This window comes from Hippoglossus stenolepis, chromosome 7 (assembly GCF_022539355.2).
Source record: "Hippoglossus stenolepis isolate QCI-W04-F060 chromosome 7, HSTE1.2, whole genome shotgun sequence".
Classification (NCBI taxonomy): Eukaryota; Metazoa; Chordata; class Actinopteri; order Pleuronectiformes; family Pleuronectidae; genus Hippoglossus; species Hippoglossus stenolepis.
Genome location: NC_061489.1, coordinates 10,153,744 through 10,162,733, shown reverse-complemented (window position 1 = coordinate 10,162,733; position 8,990 = coordinate 10,153,744). Strand labels below are relative to the sequence as shown.

The 8,990-nt window shown below is 42.7% G+C and overlaps 2 protein-coding genes across 3 annotated transcripts; one reads left to right on the top strand and one right to left on the bottom strand.

Annotated features, from left to right (window-relative positions):
* Positions 1–158: 158 nt before the first annotated feature.
* thg1l (tRNA-histidine guanylyltransferase 1-like) lies at positions 159–4,973 on the bottom strand. 2 transcript variants are annotated; one of them, XM_035160852.2, is made up of 8 exons: positions 4,822–4,973; positions 4,510–4,542; positions 3,625–3,825; positions 3,359–3,535; positions 3,098–3,267; positions 2,884–2,972; positions 1,896–2,003; positions 159–1,318 (listed from the first exon to the last, which is right to left on the bottom strand). In XM_035160852.2, exons 3-8 carry the CDS (start codon positions 3,813–3,815, stop codon positions 1,160–1,162), a joined length of 894 nt encoding a protein of 297 aa, XP_035016743.1. In that variant the 5' UTR covers positions 3,816–3,825; positions 4,510–4,542; positions 4,822–4,973; the 3' UTR covers positions 159–1,159. The 2 variants fall into 2 exon arrangements, with proteins under 2 accessions (XP_035016743.1, XP_035016742.1); XM_035160851.2 differs by lacking the exon at positions 4,822–4,973 and having other exon boundaries at positions 4,510–4,805.
* A 249-nt stretch (positions 4,974–5,222) lies between these two features.
* lsm11 (LSM11, U7 small nuclear RNA associated) lies at positions 5,223–8,667 on the top strand. The gene is made up of 4 exons (XM_035160850.2): positions 5,223–5,765; positions 6,810–6,949; positions 7,069–7,152; positions 7,657–8,667. Exons 1-4 carry the CDS (start codon positions 5,258–5,260, stop codon positions 7,957–7,959), a joined length of 1,035 nt encoding a protein of 344 aa, XP_035016741.1. The 5' UTR covers positions 5,223–5,257; the 3' UTR covers positions 7,960–8,667.
* Positions 8,668–8,990: the final 323 nt, after the last annotated feature.

Genomic DNA, 8,990 nt, shown 5'->3' with positions numbered 1-8,990 from the left:
CTTTAAATAACTGCACAACCTGCCACACGCTCAGGTTTCTTGTATTTCTTCTATTATATAAAGCTGCACACTGAATCACTGTAAGTGTTGAGTTGAACCAAGAGAATGGATCTGAGCACAAAGCTGGTTGATGTCATCAGGAAAAGATCCACTTGTTGTTATAAGTGTTTTGTAAATTTTAATGAGTGGAGAGTATAACAAACACTTCTTATTAAAACAGACAGAACTCTATGAATGAATTTGATTCCAAATGATAAAACACGAGTTACATAAAGTACAGTAGCATTATGATTCTAACAAGGTCAGAGAACCAAAAATACAGCTCCAATACCTGCCAGTAACTGAGCCTACTACAGTAACAAAATACAGTACCACTTCAAGTCTCCAGTCGCCATTCACACTGAGTGAGTGCCACGATAAATATGCCACCAAGCACATGTCAGAGGGATAGAGTGTACGCAGGGTGTGTGAGGTATTCTTAGCACAGATGAGAGTGCAGGCTTATGAATCCATTCACATCTCCAAATGGCGTCCTGGCTGTAAGACAAGGCCACTTGTTTCTGCCGAGGCACAAGTTTCTGCTTTCCTCTGTTTATTTATACCTCAGATTTGCTCCTGATTACAATAAAGTTGAAGTAATATTGAAAACTTTCCAGATGGGCTTCCTGAATCATTAAAATCCAAACTCCGGGAACTAAACAGGGAGTGTTGAAACTCAAAACGCCCACAGGGATGAAAAAAAACCTCGAAGAAACAGTGGGCCAAAAGGAATCATATAAACATTCCAGAGCAAGTAATGGTGGTATTCTAAATGCCATTCATGAGATCAAATAAGAATATATTTTTGGAAAGTGACCTTAGAGGATACACTAGACCAGGCCTGAGAGAGGCAGATGTGATGTGCTGGTCATGTCCTCAATATATAATTTTGAAATCACCTGTTTCCCTTTGAACACAAGAGACATGGTGCAATTTAGGCAAGTGAGGATTTTGACAGAAGTTTAATTTACTTTTAACAGCCACTGTACTAAGTTTGTCATCAAAGCTTTCAGGTTCAGAAAACGTTCTTTTAGCCTCTAGGGAACATCATATGGGTCCACTTCAACCATTCTGGCCGAGCTGAGCTCAGAGTCGTTCTCCTGCAGCAGGAGAGGAGCTGTTAGCTGTCGTTTTCCAGGACGTCTGGGTGTTCCTCCCAGAACTGGTCTCCTATAATGTCGCAGTGGTAGGCCTGCACCTTCCTCCTGCTGCTGGTCACAGGCACGTCCTTCTCCTCTTCACCTGGGGGCTTCATGCGTTTAATGACAGTTTCTTCTCGCTGCAAAGAATAAGGAGTAGGATTAGTTTAAAAAAAAGGTAACAAAAAGGAATAGATTGACATTTAAGAAGATTTGCCTTTTCGCCCTTGAAAGCCAGCTATGTTGTGTGTCCCGTGCATGAAACTGTGATGGTTTTTGTTATGACGATCGCCTCTGCGTCAAAGCGACGCATTTGTGTGAGTCCAGCATGAGACCAAACTCTGCCAAGGCCAACCCATACTTCCATGATGTAACAAAAATGTCTTCTTCTGCTTCAATTTGAGTACAGATATATAATGCACGACTATGTGACCTTCACATATGCTGGTAAGTGTCGGTGCAGTAATCTGCTGATTTTGTTTAAAAGGAGCAAAAGTTATGACAAGGACATGTATCACACTTTACTCTAAATCCTACATGTATGACGGCACTAACCTGAGTAGAAATGGCTGAGGCAGGTGAGGTAGAAGTGGTTACAATGAAGGAGTTTAAAATTCACACATGAAAACCAAAGATGTCTATCTACAGCAGGAGTATTCCAAGTGAATTGCTCTGTAATAATTGTGCTGCAGACTCAAACTCTTTTAAATAGCAAACCTTTTCCCAGATGAGAGTGGTGCCTTTCCTGTGGACGGCAGATTCATTGTTGTAGTTGATGTCAAACTCTGAAAACAGGATCTCATTTTTATCTGCAGCTACTGTTCCCTGAGAGGGGGGGGAACACACAGACATGTGTAAATATTACAAAAGGGTATATAAAAATTACAGCAAAAGAAATTAATCACTCTGTATTCATTGATTTGTTATTTGAAAAATGAAATCCATTGATGCTGGGATCTGTAAAGATCTCATATTTGCCTTCTTTGATTTGTGCATTTGTTCTTCCAAAGACATATTTTGACAGGATAAAGGAACCAGGAATAACAAAAGGTTTGCTGTGAATGACTCATGTTGACCAGCGTAGCCAGAACCAACATTTCCACAACTCGTCAGCTGTCAACACATCATTTGAGTTCCCCTCAAAGTGGACACTGGGGAACGGAGGGACTTCCAGTGAACAGCTGTGTCAGTCAGTGGCAGCTGACATGGACAATGTTAGACCTGAGGAAATTCTACAGAAACATGTCCCACTTCTGTTGAATTAGTTCAATCATTTCCTTAAATCAGCACATTTAGAATTGACAGGAAGCGATGAACTGAGTTGGGGGGTTTCAAAGAGTAACTTTTCATCTCAGCTGAGAGTAAAAAGAAGCAAACAATGAAATTCTTTTATACTCATTTACTGTACAATGAATTGATTAATTTATCAATTTCCTTGAAATTAGGAAGCTGGCTGACTTTCACCAGTGTCGACACCGAAAACATAATCGGTAACAGAAATGAGTTAGTGTGCAGACATACTCAATCATATCTGTAGCACAAATGAAACATTCACTAGAATGTGATTACTAAGTGAAGAACATTTATTGTTTGTATTTATGTTGTTATCACACTTTAGTTTCCTAATAACATTGTTATTACTAAATAAACACACATGCATTTGTGTAAATCTACACAGACCTTTTAGATTGTGTTGCCCTCTCACCTTTAAACGATCCTCTGCCTGAGTTGTGTTGAGCCCTCCCCTCTGTACTAATGTCCAAAACGCGGTGTTGTACAAGTTATTTATGTGACCTGAAAAACACACAACAAACATAAGTACAGTCTAACATAGTTCAGCCTCATTCGCTTAATGAACTATTTCATCTATTTGTCAAATGTGTGACTTGCAAATAGGTTCAGGCACTGTGTGTACTCACAGTCTGCTTGCCTCCAGCTGAGGTAGTCTCTGAGGTTATGGTTGGTAGGATACAGGACCACACGTCCGTCAAAGCTTGGGGGATACAGCAGGGGCTGATCCTCGAAAAATTCCTTCCAGTAAAACACATATGAGGAGGAGAACTGGGAGGAAATGTGGGTCATGAGCTTACTGCGAGAAGAGAGAGCAGGAGAAATTGAGTGAGACAAATTTTAACAATATGTGAACAGAATGCATGAGAGAGACATCACACTTCTGCTACCTGGCTCTCCTCTTGAACCAGTTGGAGGTCCTCTTAAAAACAAAGCTGAACTCATCACTTTGACCGTAAGCTATGGTGATGTCCTCTAGTTCCTCCATCACAGAGCGTGCACTCCTGCTCATCAAGCCCAAGGCTCGGTTATCATTGGGCTTTGTAAAGTTGTGCTGCCCAGCAAACCTGCCACAGAATACAAGAAGAAACAGCATGGTGTCAACATCACTCTGTCCACAGATATGACACATGCGCACCTTGAAAAGGAAACTCACCTGTGGAAGTTTCGACCATCCAGTCTCACGACTATGTAGCAGTTCCGGAGACACGTGTCATCCGTCTCAAAGTTGCGGACATACTCGAATTTGCTCTTTGCCATGTTGCTGGAGGTGAAAAGATGGGCTGAGGGTTTGACAACGCCGAACCTTGGACAGCCAAGAAATCTGCAGGTAATTCCAATCACCATGAGGCTGTGCCTGAAAAAGAAACATTTACAAACACCATGGTGTGGAGATCATAACATTAAATATCATCTAACATACAAGGCATATTGGATTGCTCAAACTTAATATATAATCAGATATGAATAACAGAAAATACATACAATTGTAGGGAAAAGTTAATTAGTAAATAGATTAATAATAAAATAAAAATAATGAGTAATCCTGAATGCTCTAGACGTCATTGGTTAGTCATCAAATATTTTCAGTTCTGAGAATTATTATGTTCCCCTTTCTATTATTCAATGAGCTGATTGTTCACCAGATCCTTTTTGATAAAAAAAAAAGTCAGAGGGTCTTATTTTCCTCTATTTGGATATGTGGATGAAAGATTTAGCCAGGACCAAGTCACTCTCAGTGTTATATTGTTATATCAATACCAAATACAATGTTTTCTCTTGTGGGCTCTCTCTTGAGTGGACAGTAGGTTTTTGAGGTTTTTGAGAGCCAGTCCTGCAAACCCTCCCCAAATGTAGCAGTGCACAAACAGTGGAAGAAGATCAGCGGCTTCAATGTCAGTGTCAGTGAAGCTGCATCAACATCAAACATCATTCGTAAAGGAGAGGTGGTGATACTTTAAAATGACACAGCTTTGATTGGACATGAAGACACAAAACAACAAACATTGATCATCATGGAAGAATCAGAGTTAGTACTCACACTTGGGTGTCATGTGGTGTTGGTCCTCTTCACCTTCAATAAACACACAGTCAGCTGCGTCTAGGAAACCAGTTAGCTTCATGCGCTAATATTTGACTATTTACTCAACTACACAAACAACTTTTGATTTCGTGGGTTAACGAAGCTGTTGATATGAAAATAGTCCAACAAAGATGTCACATCACACCACACACATTGTGTACAGTCCGACACCGAACTGTGTCGTAGCGGTACAACAAACGAAACGAACTAAAGTTCCGGATATTAAAACCAACTAAGGTAAAACAAACAGCTGATTGTTTCCCCTCTTACCTGCTCTCTCTTTAAAAACACAACCCGCGCCACGTGTCAGTTTATTGTTGTGCTGCTGCATGCGTTCATTTGTTAAAGCAAAAACACATTTTAAAAATTAGCTGTCAAACATCTTCTGTGTTTCAGCGCCATCTTGTTGTGGAGAGGCGAGCGTACAATCAAAGATCGTCTACGAGTAAAAGCACAGAGAGGCCACTTCAGGAATTTGTAGTTCCAAGCGAAACTTTCTCCTGGGGGATATTGTTGTGTTTATTTCTGCGTTGTGTTTATATTTTCTATTGATCCATAGAGAAAATACACAACTTATAACACGACTGAGACTTAATTCACTATTTGACTGGTGGACTCTGCTCTTATCATAAGATTGTGACGTGTATCGCCCCTGGAAGCCGGTACAGAGTGGTACCTCAACTCAACCCACGACCTCAACCTTCCCATGATTCCTCGCTTCAGCGTGTGCTCCTCTGCGGCGGTTTCAAACATGGAGGAGAGGGAAAGAGACAGAACAGAGAAACCACCGGGAAGCTGCTCCCGTACCGCAGCAGCAGCAGCAGCAGCACCGGGGCATGGACCGGAGGAGGACAGGAGAACCGGGGACGATGACGCCGATAAAGTCGACGTGTGCTCGGAGAGGTTTGACCCGCTGCTCGCTCTCTACTCTCCCACTGTGTCACTTCCTTTCCCCAACGTCAAGTGTTTCAACAACGTGGCGGCGTACGAGAGCTTCCTGAAGGGCGGCCGGGGCAGAGCCAAGCCGGAGAACGTGGAGAAGAAGCGGCTGAAGGCCCTGAAGGGGGCGGTGGACCCGGAGCGCATCGACAGGCTGAAGAAGCTGATGGTGAACAACCCGGTGCCGGAGGGGGAGGAGGGGGAGAGCAGCGGCAGCGCCCCGCGGAGCAGGAAGAGGAACAAGCCGCAGAAAAACGTCCTGACGAGGATGCCCCGTAGGTTCAGTCCACAGCGACACTGCTCCCTCACCACGTTGTGTAGATGGGTTTCAGCAGAGGACACGTTGATGTGTCACAGGTCCAAACAGAGACGTGGATCTCTGATCCAAGACACAAGATGTCTATACAAGCTGTTCACACAAAGGGGCCCTTTTACACGTCCCGGTTGAAGCCATTCCTTGTTTACTGTTTACTCTGTAGCTTTGAGCAACATCACTGATTATAGTTTAAGAATTGACCCTTGTTCAAGCTCAGTGTGTAAATATACATTCTTAACAAATGTCTGGTAAGTGACTTTTAAGTGGTTTATTTAAAGAAAAGACAACTGACAGAACAGGGATACTTCAGATTACCCCTGGGCCCAGTCCTGTATTATACAAGTATAATAATTATAAACTTGTATTTTCAAATAATAGCTTTGCATTGAAGCTTTTAAGTTTATTTTGGCTTGTCTGATAACTTGATCGCACTTGGACAACCCACATATAGTTGTACAATTGGCCCTGCCCTGGTTCTTCTAGCTCATGGTGTCATAGCACCACCCCAAAAACACAACTTCTCACAAAACAATTTGTTAGAAAAGTCATAAAAAGTACTTGATTCATAAGCAGATATCAGGTATTACAGATATAGTGGATTGGTGTCTGCCAAACATCAGTCTTGATGTTGAGTGGACAAACAGACGTGAGTCGACATGAAACTGACAGGTGTCTAACATGTCGGTCCAAGATTTCCCATGAATGCTATCTTGAGTTGAAATACAGTGACCACAATTGATTGACATAATTCTAATACTCATCAGCCCCGAATATAACCTACTATATAATGCATTCCTTGTTTCCTCTCCCTCTTTAATTGAATTCACCAGTTTTTAAACTATCCAGATGAAAAGACAATCTGACTTTACACATCCAGAATCTAATACATGTGTTTTGCCTCTTATTCCTGTCCTCTTCTTTTTATGTTTACAAGATGAATTCCTTCCATGATTTATCAGTGGTAGAAACAGCAGTGTGACCCGTGTGCCATGTGTGTCTCCAGTGTGTAAAGGCGGTCCTTTGGGTGAGCTGTACCGCTGCGTTGAGGAGAGGGTGAGGGTCAAAGTGCACATCAGGACCTTTAAGGGACTGAGGGGGGTGTGCTCGGGCTTCGTCGTGGCCTTTGACAAGTTCTGGAACATGGTGAGTGTACATGTTGAGTGACGGCTGCTTGTGCTGAACCTGAAATGATCGCCAATGTACTTGTTACCATGAATGCGATGGGTTTATATTGTCTTCACCAGTTGCGTTTTGTTTTTCAGGCAATGGTAGACGTGGATGAGACTTACAGGGAGCCTCTGCTGGGAGAGGCATTCTACCATGAGAAAGCCCTCACCATTACACGGGTATGTGTTCGTTTTCATTGTCTCTTATTTCCCATTCAGTCGTAGTTTAATTTACAATCCTCTCCATGATACGATGGCTGCTCCTTTTTCTTCCATTACTCCTTCCTTTCTTTAAAAGGGATCCACTAACAGTAAGACAGTGTTTCCCGTGCTTATCAATAAAAGCCACCCTGCATTTCCCATTGTTGAATTTGATTTGCATGTCCTTTACAAGAGCTCTGATGTGGTTTTATGTGAGGGAACAATAAACAGTGAGGCGGACATCACTGGGTTAAATTATAACCAGTTAAGCTGGATGAGATACATGCATCACTTCCTTATGTGTAAGCAGGTGATTGTTGAATCCAGCACAGGAATGAAGCACCCTGACAGTAACAGTGATAGCTACTATATGAGGAGATATTACACAATAAAAACATGTGAAAAATACAGACATTAAATCATTTGAAATTAACATTAGAACTGTTGTATTCGTGTGTTAACGTGTCTTAAATGTTTGTGCAGCTCTTTGAGAAGCTGAAACTTCAGGAAAGCTCAGGAGGTGACGATCCACCAGAGAAACACAAAACCCAGAGACAAGCTGGCGAGCATCAGCCTGTGAATCCTAAAGCTTCTCACCCCAGCGGCAGGACGGAGTCCAGCGTTCAACCCAAACAGGATAAAGACAAAGCCTCACTAAAGGCCCCGGGCCCCGGAGCCTGTCAGAAGACCGGCTCCCAGAAGTACGGCAAAGTCCACACACGCCACATCAACCAGCTCTTCATCCGGGGGGAGAGCGTTATCCTGGTGAACCCACAGCCACTCTGACTTTTCTCTTCTGGACTTCACATTCGATCAACAGTGTTTGAATTTAAGGCCCCGTACACACCTGGTAGTAACATCCGTCCTCAGAGATCCTGTCAAAAGTGGCCAGTGCTAAATACGTGTTCATACCTGGTATTTAAATACGTCCTTTATGTGTCTCCTGTCACTTCCCTGTTCTACATGCAAATGAAAACGTACATCATTTGTGTTAGATAAGAGAAATTGATTTTGTTTTGACTCGATGTCACTGTGTGTGTGTCGGCACAAGCGATCGAAAGAATGGTAGAGAGACAAGTTTTTTTTATTTGAAGAAAGTGAAACTGTAGGGGGGTCAGAGGACATCAGCTGAGTAAGCGGCCCAGGACTGACTTGCATTCACACTGTGACAAGAATGTGTTCACGTGTGGCCCAGACCACCTCCCAATGCGGTCTGGTGTGATAGGATCGCTATCCGGTCTGAGTGCGTTCCCACGTGGATCTAGAGCTGTCCACTTGTGATCGGATCACAAAAACCACATGTTACCTGGTGTGTACGGGGCCCAAGTGCCACTTCACACTATGACGATAAAGTGCCGGAGACGTGTCTATGATTTAATTAGATTCAGAAGAATCCATATTACTGTTATATCATATTGATATGGAGGTTTTTCTCTGCCTACTGGGGAAAACATCTTGATTTTGAGAAATAAAAGGTTCTCACTTCTAATTATAGTCACTTCTTGTCGTGTCTTCTTTAGTCTGTCACCCACTAAAAACTTTTCCGACATCTCCTCTGCCTCAGCATTCATAACCGTGTCCGTGTCATGGTTCTTACCCAGCAGGTGGCAGCATAAACACGGCAGTGGAATGTTCCGGGCCATTGTCTCAAAGAGCCTGTCCCTTTATGTTGCTTTTCCCCGTTAGTTTGAACAGGGATGACAGCGCAGTCTCAGCGGACTTCATAAATGCATTATGAATAATTGAGTTTGTGAAGCTAGAGATTGCAGATGGCACTCAAAAGCTGTCATTTGTCTTGACGTCTCAGATTGCTTTTA

Bases quoted from the DNA above. Each gene is read 5' to 3' on its own strand.
- lsm11 (XM_035160850.2), top strand. From the start codon at position 5,258: ATGATTCCTCGCTTCAGCGTGTGCTCCTCTGCGGCGGTTTCAAACATG. The intron at 6,950-7,068 runs GTGAGTGTACAT...TTTGTTTTTCAG, and splicing joins TTGACAAGTTCTGGAACATG to GCAATGGTAGACGTGGATGA. The intron at 7,153-7,656 runs GTATGTGTTCGT...ATGTTTGTGCAG, and splicing joins AAGCCCTCACCATTACACGG to CTCTTTGAGAAGCTGAAACT.
- thg1l (XM_035160852.2), bottom strand. From the start codon at position 3,815: ATGGTGATTGGAATTACCTGCAGATTTCTTGGCTGTCCAAGGTTCGGC. The intron at 2,973-3,097 runs GTGAGTACACAC...TGTGTTTTTCAG, and splicing joins CAGCTGGAGGCAAGCAGACT to GTCACATAAATAACTTGTAC. The intron at 2,004-2,883 runs GTGAGAGGGCAA...CCCCCCTCTCAG, and splicing joins AGGCAGAGGATCGTTTAAAG to GGAACAGTAGCTGCAGATAA.